The sequence below is a fragment of the Lepus europaeus genome, chromosome 3, assembly GCF_033115175.1.
Source record: "Lepus europaeus isolate LE1 chromosome 3, mLepTim1.pri, whole genome shotgun sequence".
In the NCBI taxonomy this organism is placed as follows: Eukaryota; Metazoa; Chordata; class Mammalia; order Lagomorpha; family Leporidae; genus Lepus; species Lepus europaeus.
In genome coordinates, this window is record NC_084829.1 from 110096792 (window position 1) to 110114921 (window position 18130).

The following is an 18130-nucleotide window of genomic DNA, read 5'->3' on the forward strand; positions in this document are numbered from 1 at the left end:
CAATCAGCCATGCCCAGCTGTCAGAGTTAATCCATCCAGCGAATGGTAACCATGGACAGAGGCCAGGGAGGAGGCTCTAGGTGAACTGGAGTTTCAGATACTGTGGGAGGCAGCAGCTGGAGGGACTAGGGGCATCTTCTTGGTCAGGAGCATCTTCTTGGCTTCAGCTCAGCTTCTTTTTATAGAGGAGTTGATGACAATGATGATATTTTTATTCAAATTCACTCAAGGATAGATTTTTTTTTAAGAACTTTTAAGCATTTCTTCTGATGCTGCTTTGTCACTAGAATTAATTCAACCAAGACATTCATGTTGCAGTGGATTTTGCTGTGAAGACGTTACATGATTTTATGTGTGCTCTGGTTGCATTTCGATGAGGAAATTCTTTCTTCTGGACTGCAGGTGACCAGCGCCATACTGACTGGGGTGGAGTCTGCATCCTACCAAGAATTCGTTGGACACCCATCTGGGCTCAGTTCCTACACAGAGAAGCTCTAGTCAGAGCAGACAGCTACTCCTGGGAGAGACCCCAAACAAGACCCCAGACAAGGTAAGCTGCCTTGTGGCAATGACAATCTCTCCTGTCCTCTTTCTCTTGTCATCACTTGGATTTCAGGGAGTTTTTGAGTGGTTCCATTACAAGTGAGTCCATTACTGGGATTCTGTGGACTCGATGTCCCCTCTATGTTTCTGCATCCAATGATGTGGTTTAATTTGCATTGATTTAGATCCATCCTGATCCCTGCAGAGCAGACAGTGCACTGAGGGCTCCTGACCAACTCCAGAAGCTGCTAAAGGGAACTGCCACCAGGTCACTGCCAAGGCGTGCTCCCCAGGACCATGGCTAAGAACCTGCTAGCAGCGACCACCTGTCCAATTTGCCTGGACTATTTCTCATGTCCCGTCTCGCTCTCCTGTGGACATGTCTTCTGTTTCGATTGCATTCACGAATTGGTGTCAGGAAGAGAGGATTTCGTGCTGGTTTGCCCCACATGTCGCTCGGTCAGTGAGAAGGTACCTATGGAAGAGTGGCTAATCGGAAAGCTGACCCTTCTAACCAGGCAACACAGTGGTCTCCTGGAGCAGAGTCTGCTCCTTAGTGAGGAGGTTCTGAGGTTCCAGGAGGATGATGTCCTGGACACAGCTACCGCCCACTCCCTCCTTGAGCTCTCCAGCGATCAGAGGAGCGTTGAATGTGGGAAGACCTCCAACAACCTGCTGGAAGACCCCAGTGGGTTCCCTCACCTGCTCTGTGTACTGAGGACCACGTGCTTCTCCTGGGGCCGCCATTACTGGGAGGTTGAAGTAGGAGAAGCCAGGGAGTGGACCCTGGGTGTCTGGCAAGAGTCATTTGACACAAAGAGAAAGGGTGATTTAACCTCTGACCACGGTTTCTGGATCATCTCCGTGGAGGCAGGATTCATTCACCCCTGCACCAACACAGAAGTAATCATTCCTGCAAGCCCTAGTCTTCACCGCGTAGGAGTTTTCCTGGATGTGGATTTGGGAGAGATCAAGTTTTTTGATGTTGGAAATAAAGCTCTCATCTACATGCATAGGTTCCTCTCCACACTGGAGCCTTTTCGTCCATTCTTCTTTTTTGTAGTTTGAGAAGACCCCTCTTTCTCTCTCTCTCTTTCTCTGTCTGTCTCTCTCCTTGTATGCCTCTCCTTCTCTCTCTGTGCAACTTGTATTTTGAAATAAATAAATCAATATCTTTGTTAAAGATTTGATGTATGAACATTCAAAATAAATCTTAACAAATGTCTTATTTGAAAGACGCATGGTTTATGGTCAACCTGTTTTGGCAGGGGCTTTGTGCACTACGCCACAGTGCTGTTCCCAAATGAAAATTTCAGTATGTAACCTGTGCATGCATTGTTTCATTTAAAAATGTAAGTGATGGTTAAGCTTGTGATTATAAAACAAGTTGAAACATCACCTTGAAAATGTACATATTAATTAAAATTTGTGTAATATCACATTATATGAGGGTACTTCAAAAGTTCATGGAAAATATTATTTAAAGGTACTTATTTTGATGCAAAAAAACTGAAATCCAAACAGATTTTTCATATTTATTTTCCATGGGTTTTTAAGAACTCACATATGTATGGATTTCAACATTTTTCACTAAAATTATCTTTAAAATACATTTTCTGCCCAGTGTTTGGAGTAGCCTCATACATAATACAAACATTAGATGATCATTGCAACTAAGCACAATTTCTTCACCCAAAGAGATTAATTCAGATAATTTTAATGTGATTTTATAAGAACTCCCATTGCATTTTCTGGTCTACTTTAGCAGCAAGGCCATAAACAGGATGCTTTGGGCAACAAATTTTCCGATTTCTCCAAGGGCTCACTTCCCCTTTGACACTAAGCAGCTCTCCAAAGGAGTATGTATTCCTTTTCACCTTGCTATTGGTTTGGAAAGTTACTACACATCTGTGTTCTCTACAGTGCAGCTCCTTCTGGAAAGGATGGTTCCTCTCCTTGTGGGAGAAAGCCCGACAATCTCCCCACGCTGAGAGACAGCAGGCCCGCGGAGGAGCAGAGCCGACCAGGAGCCCAGAACAGACTCCCTGGGACTGAGGAGACTCATCAAGATACAGAAGGCCTCTGAGGGAGTGCTGTGCCAGAGCCGAGCGCGGAGGCCCTGGAACTGCCCTGCTGCTCAGAATGTGCAGAACCTGCTGCTAGAGCGAGGCTCCCACTGAAGCCTGGAGACCAGCAGTGCCTCTGAACATGCGGCCCCTCGTCAGTGCGGAGGACTCCTGGCCCGGGCAGGCGTGAGGGGAAATGGGCAGGAGGCCATTGATGTGGACTCAGACACTGCAAGCCCCTGGGGAGCTGAGCTGCAGTGGCTGTGGGTTAGTTAACTGCAGGAGGCGGGGACCCAGTTAGCCAGGTAAGCTGTTAGCAGCGATGCTGTCTCTGACCCCCGCTCAAGGTTCCTGTAAGTGCCGCGGGAACACGTTTTGGTGCAAGTTGTGTGAAGCTGCTTTACCTCTGTGCACATCCAGATTCAAGAATCCTTTTGTTTGGCTCTGGTTTGTGATTGTAAAAACGAAAGCTGAATTTAATTAGTCTAAGATTTTTGTTTTTCACAAGATTTTAGCGTGGTATAGGGGTAGAGTATAGGGAGAGAATGTAGAGATAGGAGGTGAGGAGAGCCCTGGTTGATTTTACTTTTTTTTTTAAGTTTTTATTTGAGAGACAGATTTAGACAGTAGAGAGACAGACAGAGAGAAAGGTCTTTTTTCTTTTGGTTCACCCCTCAAATTGCTGCCACAGATGGTGTTGTGTGGATCTGAAGCCAGGAACAGGTGCTTCCTACTGTTCTCCCATGCGGGTGCAGGTTCCCAAGCACTTGGACCATCCTCCACTGCCCTCTTGGGCCACAGTAGAGAGCTGGACTGGAAGAGGAGCAGCCAGACTAGAACCCGGCGCTCAAATGGGATGAAGCCGGCATAAGAAGAGCATTAACCAAGTGAGCCACTGCACTTGCCTCTGTTTTTCTATTTTTAACAAATTCTTTGTGAATTTATTTGGAGAGAGAGCAATAGAATCTCCCATCAACTGGTTCATTCCCCTGGGTCAGGATCAAAGGCTGACAAGCAGTCAGAGGGACCCTGGGATGCAGAGACCCTTTGAGAGAAGATCTGCAAGGTCCTCCCTTTTCCACCTACATGTCTTTGGCCAGTAAGCTTTTCTTCACTAAAGTCAATCCAAACATCGTCTCAACAGATACAGCCACAGAATAGGTAGGATTTCAGGCATCTTCTCATATGTAGGAGTCACAAGGTTTTGCAAAACAAAAATTATAAAGCATATTGAGGTTAAAATAAAAACAATAATTTGAGACCTTCTGCTGTAGATATTAATGTATGGAAATTCACCAGGTTAAAAAAAAAAAAAAACATTGCTGTGGGAACAGCACAGTGGTTTAGCAGGCAAAACTGCCGCCTGAGGCGCTCACATTCCATGAGGACAATGGTTCCTAATCCGACTGATTCATCTTCTGATCTAGGTCCCATCTAAGGCTCCTGTAAAGCAGCAGAAGGTGGCCCAAGTCCTTGGGCCCCTTCTCCCAAGCAGGAGAGCTGGAAGAAGCTGTTGGCTCTTGGCTTCGGTGAGTCCTGCTCCAGCCATTGCGGCCATTTAGGGGGTGCCTTCATCTGGGGGGTGCTTTCAGGCATTTTCTAGTACATAGGAATCACAGAGTTTGCAAAACAAAAATTATAAGTTTCTGAGGTTAAAATTAAAAAAAATTTTTTTGAGAATTTCTGTTGAAGGTATATAATGTAAGGAAATTTACCAGGCTAAAAAAACTTGCAGTGGGACTGGTGATGTGTCATAGCAGGATGAGCCACTGCCTTTGGCAATGCTTCTAACATAGATGCTGGCTCAAGTCCTAGCTGCTCCACTTCTGAACCAACTCCCTGCTAAATTCACCTGGGACAGCAGTGGAAAATGGCCCAAGTGCTTGGGTTTTTGCACCCAAGTGGAAGATGTGGAAGAAGCCTCTGGCTCCTGGCTTTAGTCTTGCCCAGCTCCGGCCTTTTCAGCCATTTGATGAGTCAACCAGTGAAAATAAGATCTCTCTCTCTCTCTCTCTCTCTCTCTCTTTATTTTCTCCCCTTCTGTCTCCCAGTCCCTCTCTGTGTAACCCCTCTGTCAAAGAAAATAAATACATCTTTTAAAAACATTGCTGTGTGTTTGGTGCCATAGAAAAACAGGAACCCTAAGTAATTCAGGATATTGGGACCGGTGCTGTGATATAGCAGGTAAAGCCTCTGCCTGAGGTGCAGGCATCCTATAGGGCACAGGTTCGAATTAGACTCCCCCACTTCCATCCAGCTCCCTCCTGCTGGCCTGGACAACCAGAAGAAGACCAAGTGGTTGGGCCCCTCACCGAGTGCTGTCCTCAGAGAAGCTCCTGACTTCTGGCATGGGACAGTGCACCTCCAGCCATTGTGGCCATTTGGGGAGTCAAGCAGCAGATGGAAGACCTGTCTCTCAGTCTCTCGCTCTCTCTGTGGCTCTGACTCAAATATACAAATACATAAATCGTTTGAAGAAAGAAACGTGGTTTCTGTGTGTATCGCTCAGAGCAGAGAGCCTGTGTTTTCTGTGTTTCAACAAGCACCCTTTTCAGAGCACAAACATGATGTGGCTGATGATTACAGCAGCACAGCAGCCTCCTCCGGATGCATCTTCCCTATGCAGCCCAGTAGCTTCCCCTAAGAGTGGACTTGCAGAATCCAAGAACAACTTTGTAAATCCTGTTTACTCAGGAATGCAGCAGAGATGTTAATGCCTATGATGACCTTGGCCAGGATCTGATTAGGATTAGGCACTGTTTTTTTTTCAATTTTTACACTCTAATACATATTGTTTTTAAGATTGAGCTATGAAACAAGAGTGTCTAGTTTAAATGGCAGTAGGTTTCCTACCTCGAGTTGCAAAACTTTGAATTGTGTACTCAGAAATGTTAAGGGTGCTGAATCACAGAACATGAAAATAGGGCTGATGAAGGTTCTTCTTGATTGGATTAGGCTTAGGCAGCACATGGCTTAGGGTGGGGCCCTGTGGGTGGAGCCTGTGTCTTGAGCACTATAAAAGGCCAGAGACTCAGAGCTCCAAGTCACTTCAGAGAGGAGCCCAGAGCAGGAGAGGTGAGGGATCAGGCAGGAGCCTCTCAGACCTCCAAGCAAGTCTCCAGCTCAAGGTGAGTTGTCTCTCTTCTGGGCCAGATCCGCAGCCCATTTCTCTTTGGCGACAACTTGTTTTCCCAACTCTCTTCCCTTTGGAGGTTAGAAAGCAAAGAGCCAGTCTGTCCTAGTTCACAGAGCTTTGCTCAGCTTCCACTCCAACAATTTTTGAAATTTTAGTTTCACATCAGGTCACTTTTTTTTTTTTTTTGACTGGCAGAGTGGGCAGTGACAGAGAGACAAGAGAGCAAGGTCTTCCTTTTCAGTTGGTTCATCCCCCAGATGGCAGCTACAACCAGCAGGCATCTGCTGGCGCCTGGCTGTGATCTGAAGCCAGGAGCAAGGAGCTTCTCCTGGTCTCCCATGTGGGTGCAGGGCCCAAGCTCTTGGGCCATCCTCCATTGCCTTTCCGGGTGACAGCAGAGAGCTGGACTGGGAGAGGAGCAACCAGGACAGAATGCAGTGCCGCAACTGGGACTAGAACCCAGGGTGACCGCCCTGCAGGCAGCCAACACCCTTTTTTTTTTTTAAGATTTATTTATTTATTTCAGGATTTTATTTATTTATTTGAGAGGTGGAGTGACCGACAGTGAGAGGGAGAGACAGAGAGAAAGGTCTTCCTTCTGCTGGTTCACTCCCCAGTGGCCGCAATGGCTGAAGCTGTGGGGATCCAAAGCCAGGATCCAGGTGCTTCTTGCTGGTCTTCTGTGCGGGTACGGGGCCCAGGAACTTGGGCCATCTTCCACTGCCTTCCCAGGCCCTGGCAGAGAGCTGCATTGGAAGAGGAGCATCCTGGACTAGAACCAGAGCCCATATGGGATGCAGGCAAGCAGGCAGAGGATTGAACTTCTGGCCCCTGATGCTGGCCCCACTCAAGTCACATTTCTTATGTAAATGCATTTTTTTTCAGATGAGGGGGAGGAAGAGGATAAGTGTCTGCAGCATAAGAATGTGTGCAGCATTAATCCCATCTCTTTCTTTTCTAGCATTATTTCATCAAAATTGTCCAGGTTTTCACTTAAAACCTAAAGTAAAGGCATGTACTATTTTTACTCATTTCATGATAGCTAACTAAAACATTTCTTCATTGATGGATAATTAGATTCTGATCATAATACCATTGAAGAACAGGCTATGCATGGTTAGTTTTCTCAGGTTTTTGGGATGTATCCCATGGTGAGATAGGCAAGCTCTTTCAGACTGTGAAAATCACCATGGTCAATTTGACTTAAAAATAAGGATGCATATTGTGTGTGTCTCTTGGTCTTATCTTGATGATCTTGCTGTTGATAAAATTATTTGCATTTATATCAAATTTTAAACAACACTTCAGTGTTGTTTAAAACAATGATTAGGCATTCTCTGGATAATGTGGCATTTTCAACACATTTGTAAGGAAAGATTTATTTTTGTAAAGGCAGAGAAACCGTGAGGGATAGAGAGAGAAAGAAATCTGCCATCGATGGGTTCAGTCCCCAGATGACCTCAGCCCCAACGGCTGCTCCAAGATAGGATGCCAGTGTCCCAAGTGGTGTTTTGGACTACCATTCCCCATGCAGGCCCCATTGCATCAGGTTTATACAGAGTGTGCTGCTCAGGGGCTAGTGCTGTGGCATTCTGGGGAAAACTGCCTCCTGCAGTGCCAGCATCACATATGGGTGCCAGTTTGAGTCCTGGCGGCTCTTCTTCTGATCCAGCTCTCTGCTTTGGCCCAGAAAAGCAATTCTTAGGAACCAGCACCATGTGAGAGACCCAGAAGAAGCTCAAGGTGCCTTTCTTTGCATTGGCCCAGCTCTAGCGGTTGTGGCATTTGGGGAGTGAAACAGTGGACTGAAGACCTTACTTTCTCTCTCTTTGTAGATAAATAAATATTTATTTGTGCTGATCAATTCTGGATAAAAAAATGTTTTCCTTTCTGTGTCTTCACTTGGAATAAGATAAAGCTATGTAAGGAAGCTTATATGTGTTATAGCTTCCAAAGTCTTTAAATTCCATGTGGGAAGTTATTCTGTTTTCTTACAGATCTGCATTTGCATAGTTTCATGCAATTCAAGAGCATGGGATCCTGTAAATGTGTCCTTGGCTGGAGCTGAGAGAAGATGCTGAAGGCTACCTGGTGGTTCTAGTCACCCTTTTTAACAATCTGCATCCATGGATTAATGCTTGGACTATGATAGTGACTGCTCTTTCTTGTGTGTTCGATTATCCAACCACAATTGAATGTGGGATTTGTGAAGACTCTTGGGAGCTCTGCCAGTTATTCAGTGCAGGTGCTTTTGTAGGGAGATCTTCAGGATTTGACCCTCACAGAGGCTGCACAGACTTCAGTGCTGGGTCTGATCATGGGGCTTTCCCTCCTTGAATCAGCCATGCCCAGCTGTCAGAGTTAATCCATCCAGAGAATGGTAACCATGGACAGAAGGCCAGGGAGGAGGCTCTAGGTGAACTGGAGGTTCTGAAACTGTGGGAGTGAGCACCTGGAGGGACTGGGGGCATCTTCTTGGTCAGGAGCATCTTCTTGGCTTCAGCTCAGCTTCTATTTATAGAGGAGTTGATGGCAATGATGATATTTTTATTCAAATTCACTCAAGGATAGATTTTTTGTAAGTATTTTTAAGCATTACTTCTGATGCTGCTTTGTCAGTAGAATTAATTCAACCAAGACATTCATGTTGCAGTGGATTTTGCTGTGAAGACGTTAGGTAGTTTTCAGCACATTCTGGTTGCATTTCGATGAGGAAATTCTTTCTTCTGGACTGCAGGTGACCAGCGCCATACTGACTGGGGTGGAGTCTGCATCCTACCAAGAATTCGTTGAACACCCACCTGGGCTCAGTTCCCACACAGAGAAGCTCTAGGCAGAGCAGACAGCTACTCCTAGGAGAGACCCCAAACAAGACCCCAGACAAGGTAAGCTGCCTTGTGGCAATGACAATCTCTCCTGTCCTCTTTCTCTTGTCATCACTTGGATTTCGGGGAGTTTTTGAGTGTTTCCATTGCTAGTGGTCATTACCAGGAATCTCTGTCGACTTGATGTCACCTCCATGTTTCTGCATCCATTGATGTGGTTTAATTTGCATTGATTTAGATACGTGCTGATCACTGAAGAGCAGATGGTGTACTGAGGGTTCCTGACCAACTCCAGAAGCTGCTAAAGGGAACTGCCACCAGGTCACTGCCAAGGCGTGCTCCCCAGGACCATGGCTAAGAAACTGCTAGCAGCGACCACCTGTCCAATTTGCCTAGAATATTTCTCATATCCCGTCTCCCTCTCCTGTGCACATGTCATGTGCTTAGAATGTTTTGAAAACTGCAATTCAGAAGGAGAGGATGTCTGCCCCATCTCTCGCTCAGTCAACGAGACGCCGTGTGTGGAAGAGTGGAAAATCAGAGATCTGACCTATCACTTCAGGCAGCACGGTCCTGTCCTGAGGCTGCATCTGCACCTCAGTGAAGAGCTGAGGTTCCAGGAGGATGTGACCCTGGACGCAGCGACCGCCCACTCCCTCCTTGTGCTCTCCAGCGATCTGAGGAGCGTCCAGTGTGGGAAGCCCTCCCACCACGTGCTGGAAGACCCCAGCAGGTTCACTCACCTGGTCTGCGTCCTGGGCACCCCGTGCTTCTCCTGGGGCCGCCATTACTGGGAGGTGGAAGTAGGAGAAGCCAGGGAGTGGGCCCTGGGTGTCTGCCAGGAGTCAGTCGACAGGAAGTGGAAGGGTGATTTAACCGCCGACCAGGGTTTCTGGATCATCTGCAAGAAGGCAGGACTCATTCACCCCTGCTCTGTCCCAGATGTAATCGTTCCTGCAAGCCCTGGTCTTCACCGTGTAGGAGTTTTCCTGGATGTGGATTTGGGAGAGATCAAGTTTTTTGATGTTGGAAATAACGCTCTCATCTACATGCACAGGTTCCTCTCCACCTTCGAGTCTCTGCGTCCGTTCTTCTGTCCGGAACTTCCAAGAGAAGGGGCCACTGGTGCCCCACTGAGCATCTGCCTAGAACGTCCAGCCCATCTGCAATCTCTCAAGTGACAAAGACCTTTTGGCCCTTGCTCAGGATGACCAGGAAGACACACTGTCAACATTTGGTAGACAATTTATAGATTGTAGATTCGTGTGATGCAATAATTGTATAGCATTTTTGAACTAGTTTGTTGATTTGCAACTAATCAACCTCTGTATGTTGAGTAGATTTCCTCACTAAATGGCTATGTAGTCTTAGGGGACACTAGGCACTGAGACCTCTGTTTGCTCGTCTCCTAATTGGAATCAGGATCTCTTAGAGCCAAACCTTTGTGATGATTGCAAGACATTTGTTTCATAGTCAATCGCAAAGAGAGAATATTAGTTTTAAGTAGATTGTACATTATGTGCGTAGACGTGATTTTCATGAATGTATTCTCCTTTCTACATAATTTCTGATAATGATAGTTGTCAGGAGATAAAGTATTAAGCTTCCCATTTGTATATTCTCAAAACACAGCTGCATAAGGTTTTTTGTAGGATGAAAACTGTGACTGAGTTATATCAGTGCTGCCTCATGCTTATTCTCATGGAGTTGTCCTGGGCTTCCTTGAAGGGGTAACTTCGTGTGGTTGTCAAAGTGGCACTGTCATGTGACAGGTAATGTGGTGGCCATGTGCTCATCAGAAAGCCAAGGTGGGGAAATGGCAGAGCATTCTGGGCCTTCTGCCATTGTTACACAGAGAGAAATGGGTGCTCTGACCTTGGATCCCTGAACCCCTGCCCACGGGTGTGCTTTCAGCTGTAGAAACATCTGCCCCCACCGAGATCAAAGAGCATCTCCCCACCAGGTCCAGCTTCAGGACACTGCTGCTCCTGCTTCCACTGTAAGAATTCTCACTCATGTTAACTCTTTGACATCTACACACCAAAAATGGATTTTGACATTGATTTTCATGTACGATTTTATTTTCGTTTGTACAATTGACGTTTTAATTTGCAATAAAGCATAGAAAATGCCTGGTGTTTTTCTTGCTTATTCTATTTCATGTCTTTAACACACTCAGTTTAAAGTTTGGCCCCTGGAACCCTACCTCACCTGCATTTCTAGCCTTAGACCCAACAATGCCTCTCAGTGATCTGCACGCCTCCTGCATGTAACTAATGTACAGCCACAGCAACTCAGCACCCCAGGGGCTTGCAGTGTCTGCGTCCACATCAATGTCCTCCTGCCCATTTCCCCTCACGCTTGCCCGGGCCAGGAGTCCTCCGCACTGACGAGGGGCCGCATGTTCAGAGGCACTGCTGGTCTCCAGGCTTCAGTGGGAGCCTCGCTCTAGCAGCAGGTTCTGCACATTCTGAGCAGCAGGGCAGTTCCAGGGCCTCCGCGCTCGGCTCTGGCACAGCACTCCCTCAGAGGCCTTCTGTATCTTGATGAGTCTCCTCAGTCCCAGGGAGTCTGTTCTGGGCTCCTGGTCGGCTCTGCTCCTCCGCGGGCCTGCTGTCTCTCAGCGTGGGGAGATTGTCGGGCTTTCTCCCACAAGGAGAGGAACCATCCTTTCCAGAAGGAGCTGCACTGTAGAGAACACAGATGTGTAGTAACTTTCCAGACCAATAGCAAGGTGAAAAGGAATACATACTCCTTTGGAGAGCTGCTTAGTGTCAAAGGGGAAGTGAGCCCTTGGAGAAATCGGAAAATTCGTTGCCCAAAGCATCCTGTTTATGGCCTTGCTGCTAAAGTAGACCAGAAAATGCAATGGGAGTTCTTATAAAATCACATTAAAATTATCTGAATTAATCTTTTTGAGTGTAGAAATTGTGCTTATTTGCTATGATCATCTAATGTTTGTATTATGTATGAGGCTACTCCAAGCACTGGGCAGAAAATGTATTTAAAAGATATATTTATTTTGGTGTAAAAATGTTGAAATCCATACATATGTGAGTTCTTAAAAACTCATGTAAAATAAATATGAGAAATCTGTGTTTGTATTTCACTTTTTTGCATCAAAATAAGCACCGTTAAATAATATTTTCTGTGAACATTTGAAGTACCCTCATATAATGTGATATTACACTAATGTTAATTAATATGTACATTTTCAAGGTGATGTCCCAAAGAAAGTTTTTTATCATTTTTTCAATGGAAAAAGTTTGTCTTTAACACAAATTGTACTTTTATAAATATTTAGGATTGTATACAGTTTGAATTCTTATGCTTTATGAAGATTTATTTTTATTGAATGTGACAGTTGCAGAGAGAGGGTGAGAGGAGAGATACAGAAGGAGAGAGAGAGAGAGAGAATCTTTCATCTTCTGTTTTTCTCCCCGGATGGCCACAACAACCACTGGTTGGCCAGAGCAACTCCAAAAGCTTCATGCTGGCCTCTCCCCTGGGTGGCAGGGTCCCAAACACTTGGGCCATTTTCTCTGCTTTCTCAGGCTCATCAGCTGCAGCTGAATGGGAAGTGGAGCAGCTGGGACAGGATCCGGTGCCTCTATGAGATGCCAACATCATAGGTGATAGTGCCGATACCTCACACTTTTATTTTATTTCTTAATTTTTCATCAAAGCAACTCTATTGGGGATACATAAATGTTAGTTGGATAGCTTTCCCTTTTCGTATTTTATTTTTTATTTATATAAAGGGAACATAGGCTGTTTTAAGACCATAATACCCTTCCTCCCTCCTACCTTTCTTCTTTTCTTTTCATTTTTACAATGACATACTTTCAATTTGTTTTATACTCACAAGCTTAACCATCACTTCCATTTTTAAATGAGACAATACATGCACAGGATACATACTGAAACAGTCATTTGGTGCCAGCACTGTGGCGTAGTACATAAAGCCACTGCCTGCAGTGCCAACATCCCATATAGGCACCAGTTCAAGTCCCATCTGCTCCACTTCCAATTCAGCTCCGTGCTACCACCTGAAGGCAAGTGAAGATGGCCCAAGTCCTTGGGCCCCTGCACCGGCTTGAGAGACCTGAAGAAGCTCCTGATTCCTGGCTTCAGATTGGCACAGCTCTGAACCTTGCGGCCAATTGCAGAGTGAAGCAGCAGATGGAAGACATCTCTACCTCAGATCATATAAATATATATACCATAATATAAATGAATATTACCAAGTGAAAAAAGCAAGGTAGAAACAATGCCTGTACTGAATTAACATTTAGGAAACACACATACACATGCACATAGAACACCTCTCCATGAATCCCAAGCAATTGACACCAGAACAACGTGAATGCAGACAAGGGACAGCTTCTTTTCCTTTCTTCTTTTTTAAAGATTTATTTATTTACTGAAAGTGAGAGTTACACAGAGAGTGAAGCAGAGGCAGAGGCAGAGAGAGACACAGAGAGGTCTTCCATTCGTTGGTTCACTCCCCAATTGTCAAAAACAACCTGAGCTGGAAGCCCGGATCCAGGAGCTTCTTCCGGGTCTCCCACGTAGTGCAGAGGCCCAAGGACTTGGGCCATTTCTGTGCTTTCCCAGGCCCCAGCAGAGAGCTGGAAGGGAAGTGGAGCAGCCGGGACTGGAATGCCGGGATGCCGGCACTTCAAGTGGCAATTTTACCCATTCGCCGCTGTCTTGGCCCCATGTGCTAGTATTTAGAGACTGACTTTAAATGGCCTTTTCCTGCAACTTAAATAATTCAGATGTCCTATACTGTTGTTTTATTGTTAATCAGTTAATTTTGTGCAAAACAGCTCTCAATCACACTTATACATGTAAATTTTCTCTGAAGTTTTGCCAGGAAGTCATTAGCACCTCCCTGAAAATGTATGATGCCATGACCGCCATCAAAGAATCGCTGGAAGTTGTACTGATTACAAAACAAAAGTAAGCACAGGTTGACCGCAGACCATGAGTCTTTCAAATAAGACTTTTAAGATTTATTTTTAATGCTCATAAATCCAATCGCTTTAATTTTTAAAGCTTTATTTATTTATTTGAAAATCAGAGTTGCACAGAGAGAGAAGGAGAGGCATAGAAAGAGAGAATCATAGAGAGAAAGAGAGAGAGAGAGAGGGCTTCCATCTACTGGTTCTCTCCCCAGTTGGCTGCCAAAGCCAGAGCTGTGCCAATCCAAAGCCAGGAGACAGGAGTTTCTTCGAGGTTTCCCACGTGGGTGAAGGGGACCAAGAATTTGGGCAATCTTCTACTGCTTTCCCAGGCCTAGCAGCCAGGACTTGAACCTGCGCCCAATGGGATGTCTGCACTGCAGGCAGAGGCTTTACACGCTCTGCCACAGAGCCGGCCCCTTACGTGCCCTTTTGACAACCACACACTAAGTTCCTCCTTGAAGGGAGCCCAGGGCAACTCCATGAGAATAAGCATAAGTGAGCACGGATATAACTTAGTCACAGTTTTCATCTTTCAGGAATTCTTGTGCAGCTGTGTTTTGAGAATTACAAAAGGGAAGCTTAATACTTTATCTCCTGACAACTATCATTATTGGGAATTATGTAGAAAAGAGAATACATTCATGAAAAAACATTTCTGCCCATAAAATGTACAATCGATTTAAAACTAATATTCTCTGTTTCTATCGACTATGAAACAGGCGTACCGTGTTGTCTCGCCATTCTCACAACGTTTTGGCTCTTAGAGATCCTTACTCCCATTCAGAGACTAGCAAACATAGGTCCCAGTGCCCATTGTTCCCTAAGACTACATAGCTATTTAGTGAGGAAATCTACTCAAAATACAGAGGTCATTTAGTTGCATATCTACCGACTTGTTCAAAAATGCTATACAATTATTGCAACACAAGAATCGACAATCTATAAACTGTCTCCCAAATGTTGACAGTATATGCCAACATTGTGTCTTCCTGGTCGTCCTGACCAAGGGCCAAAGGTCTTTGTCACTTGAGAGCTTGGGGAAGGGCTGGACGTTCTAGGCAGATGCTCAGGGGGGCACCAGTGGCCCCTTCAAAAAGGTACAAAACAGAAGAACGGATGAAAAGGCTCCAAGGTGGAGAGGAACCTGTGCATGTAGATGAGAGCTTTATTTCCAACATCAAAAAACTTGATCTCTCCCAAGTCCACATCCAGGAAAACTCCTACGCGGTGAAGACTAGGGCTTGCAGGAACGATGACCTCTGTGTTGGTGCAGGGGTGAATGAGTCCTCCCTCTACGCAGATGATCCAGAAACCGTGGTCTGAGGTTAAATCACCCTTCCTCTTTGTGTCGACTGACCCTTGCCAGACACCCAGGGTCCACTCCTTGGCTTCTCCTACTTCAACCTCCCAGTAATGGCGGCCCCAGGAGAAGCAGGTGTTTCCTAGTACACAGACCAGGTGAGGGAACCCACTGGGGTCTTCCAGCAGGTTGTTGGAGGTCTTCCCACATTCAACGCTCCTCTGATCGCTGGAGAGCTCAAGGAGGGAGTGGGCGGTAGCTGTGTCCAGGACATCATCCTCCTGGAACCTCAGAACCTCCTCACTAAGGAGCAGACTCTGCTCCAGGAGACCACTGTGTTGCCTGGTTAGAAGGGTCAGCTTTCCGATTAGCCACTCTTCCATAGGTACCTTCTCACTGACTGAGCGACATGTGGGGCAAACCAGCACGAAATCCCCTCTTCCTGCCACCCAGTGGCGAAGGCAATCGAAGCAGAAGACATGTCCACAGGAGAGCGAGACGGGACGTGAGAAATAGTCCAGGCAAATTGGACAGGTGGCCGCTGCTAGCAGGTTCTTAGCCATAATCCCGGGGGAGCAAGCCTTGGCAGTGACCTGGTGGCAGTTCCCTTTAGCAGCTTCTGGAGTTGGTCAGGAGCCCTCAGTGCACCGTCTGCTCTGCAGGGATCAGGACGTATCTAAATCAATGCAAATTAAATCACATAAATGGATGCAGAATCATGGAGAGGACATCAAGTCCACAGAATCCCAGTAATGGAATCACTTGTAATGGAAACACTCAAAAAATCCCCGAAATCCAAGTGATGACAAGAGAAAGAGGACAGGAGAGATTGTCATTGCCACAAGGCAGCTTACCTTGTCTGGGGTCTTGTTTGGGGTCTCTCCCAGGAGTAGCTGTCTGCTCTGACTAGAGCTTCTCTGTGTGGGAACTGAGCCCAGGTGGGTGTTCAACGAATTCTTGGTAGGATGCAGACTCCACCCCAGTCAGTATGGCGCTGGTCACCTGCAGTCCAGAAGAAAGAATTTCCTCATCGAAATGCAACCAGAGCACACATAAAATCATGTAACGTCTTCACAGCAAAATCCACTGCAACATGAATGTCTTGGTTGAATTAATTCTATGGACAAAGCAGCATCAGAAGAAATGCTTAAAAATTCTTACAAAAAATCTATCCTTGAGTGAATTTGAATAAAAATATCATCATTGCCATCAACTCCTCTATAAATAGAAGCTGAGCTGAAGCCAAGAAGATGCTCCTGACCAAGAAGATGCCCCCCAGTCCCTCCAGCTGCTCCCTCCCACAGTTTCAGAACCTCCAGTTCACCTAGAGCCTCCTCCCTGGCCTTCTGTCCATGGTTCCCATTCTCTGGTTGGATTAACTCTGACAGCTGGGCATGGCTGATTCAAGGAGGGAAAGCCCCATGATCAGACCCAGCACTGAAGTCTGTGCAGCCTCTGTGAGGGTCAAATCCTGAAGATCTCCCTACAAAAGGACCTGCACTGAATAACTGGCAGAGCTCCCACCAAGACTTCACAAATCCCACATTCTGTTGTGGTTGGATAATCCAATCACACAAGAAAGAGCAGTCACTATCATAGTCCAAGGATTAAGCTATGGATGCAACCAAGGGCAGACAATGAAAAAAAAAGGGACATGAACCACCAGGTAGCCTTCAGCATCTTCTCTCAGCTCAAGCCAAGGACACATTTCAGAGGATCCCATGCTCATTGATTCCACCAAACTCTGTAGGTACAGATGGGTGAGATAATAGAAAATGTTCCCACATGGAACTTACAGACTTTGGAAGCTATAACACAAATAAGTTTCCTTATATTGCATTATCTTATTCCAAGTGAAGACACAGAAAGGGAACCATTAATTATCCAGAATTGATCAGTACAAATATATATTTATTTATCTACAAAGAGAGAGAAAATAAGGTCTTCAATCCACTGTTTCACTCCCCAAATGCCACAACCGCTAGAGCCTGGCCAATGCAAAGAAAGGCACCTTGAGCTTCTTCTGGGTCTCTCACGTGGTGGAGGGTCCCAAGATTTTGCTTTCCTGGGCAAAAGCAGAGAGCTGGATCAGAAGAAGAGCAGCCGGGACTCAATCTGACACCCATATGTGATGCTGGCACTGCAGGCGGCAGTTTTCCACAGGATGCCACAGCACTGGCCCCTGAGCAGCACACTGTGTATAAACCTGATGCAATGAGGCCCGCGTGGGGAATGGTAGTCCAAGACACCACGTGGGACACTCGCATCCTATCTTGGAGCAGCCGTTGGAGGCTTATCTGCTCCACTTCTGATCCTGCTAATGAGCCTGGGACAGCAGCAGAAGATGGTGCAAATACCTGAGTTCCTGCCACACAGCTGGTAGACCAGCATGGAGTTCTTGGGTGGTGGCTTCAGCATGGCCTAAGCCCAGGGGCTGAGGTCATCTGGGGACTGAACCCATCAATGGCAGATTTCTTTCTGTCTCTATCCCTCATGGTTTCTCTGCCTTTACAAAAATAAATCTTTGCTTTCAAATGTGTTGAAAATGCCACATTATCCAGAGAGTGCATAATCATTGTTTTAAACAACATGAAGTGTTTGTTCAAATTTGATAAAAATGCAAATAATTTTATCACCAGCAAGAACAACAACAGAAAACCAACAGGCACAGGCAACATGCATCCTTCATTTTCAGGCAAATTTATCATGGTGTTTTTCACAGTCTGAAAGAGCTTGCCTATCTCACCATGGGATACACCCAAAAAACCTGAGAGAACTAACCATGCATAGCCTATTCTTCTATGGTTTTCTGATCAGAATCTAATTATCCATCAATGAAGAAATGTTTTAGTTAGCTATCATGAAATGAGTAAAAATAGTACATGCCTTTACTTTAGGTTTTAAGTGAAAACCTGTACAATTTTGATGAAATAATGCTAGAAAAGAAAGAGATGGGATTAATGCTGCACACATTCTTATGCTGCAGACACTTATCCTCTTCCTCCCCCTCATCTGAAAGAAAAATGCATTTACATAAGAAAAGTGACTTGAATGGGACCAGCATCAGGGGCCAGAAGTTCAATATTCTGCCTGCTTGCCTGCATCCCATATGGGCTCTGGTTCTAGTCCAGGATGCTCCTCTTCCAATTCAGCTCTCTGCCAGTGCCTGGGAAGGCAGTGCAAGATGGCCCAGGTTCCTGGGCCCTGTACCGGCACGGAAGACCAGGAAGAAGCACCTGGATCCTGGCTTTGGATCCCCACATCTTCGGCCATTGTGGCCACTGGGGAGT

General features: G+C 45.8%; 3 protein-coding genes across 3 annotated transcripts; 2 read left to right on the forward strand and 1 right to left on the reverse strand.

Moving 5' to 3' along the window:
- Positions 1–840: 840 nt before the first annotated feature.
- Positions 841–1611, forward strand: LOC133756622 (ret finger protein-like 4B). Its single transcript, XM_062187240.1, has one exon. The coding sequence runs from the start codon at positions 841–843 to the stop codon at positions 1609–1611; it is 771 nt and encodes a 256-aa protein (XP_062043224.1).
- Positions 1612–8920: 7309 nt separating this feature from the next.
- LOC133756623 (ret finger protein-like 4B) lies at positions 8921–9751 on the forward strand. Its single transcript, XM_062187241.1, has one exon. It carries the CDS (start codon positions 8921–8923, stop codon positions 9749–9751), a length of 831 nt encoding a protein of 276 aa, XP_062043225.1.
- A 4878-nt stretch (positions 9752–14629) lies between these two features.
- LOC133756624 (ret finger protein-like 4B) lies at positions 14630–15431 on the reverse strand. The gene has a single exon (XM_062187243.1). The coding sequence runs from the start codon at positions 15401–15403 to the stop codon at positions 14630–14632; it is 774 nt and encodes a 257-aa protein (XP_062043227.1). The 5' UTR covers positions 15404–15431.
- Between the last annotated feature and the right edge of the window lie 2699 nt (positions 15432–18130).

What these genes read in the sequence shown, in the direction of transcription:
- LOC133756623 (XM_062187241.1), top strand. Translation starts at nt 8,921, where the DNA reads ATGGCTAAGAAACTGCTAGCAGCGACCACCTGTCCAATTTGCCTAGAA.
- LOC133756622 (XM_062187240.1), top strand. Translation starts at nt 841, where the DNA reads ATGGCTAAGAACCTGCTAGCAGCGACCACCTGTCCAATTTGCCTGGAC.
- LOC133756624 (XM_062187243.1), bottom strand. Translation starts at nt 15,403, where the DNA reads ATGGCTAAGAACCTGCTAGCAGCGGCCACCTGTCCAATTTGCCTGGAC.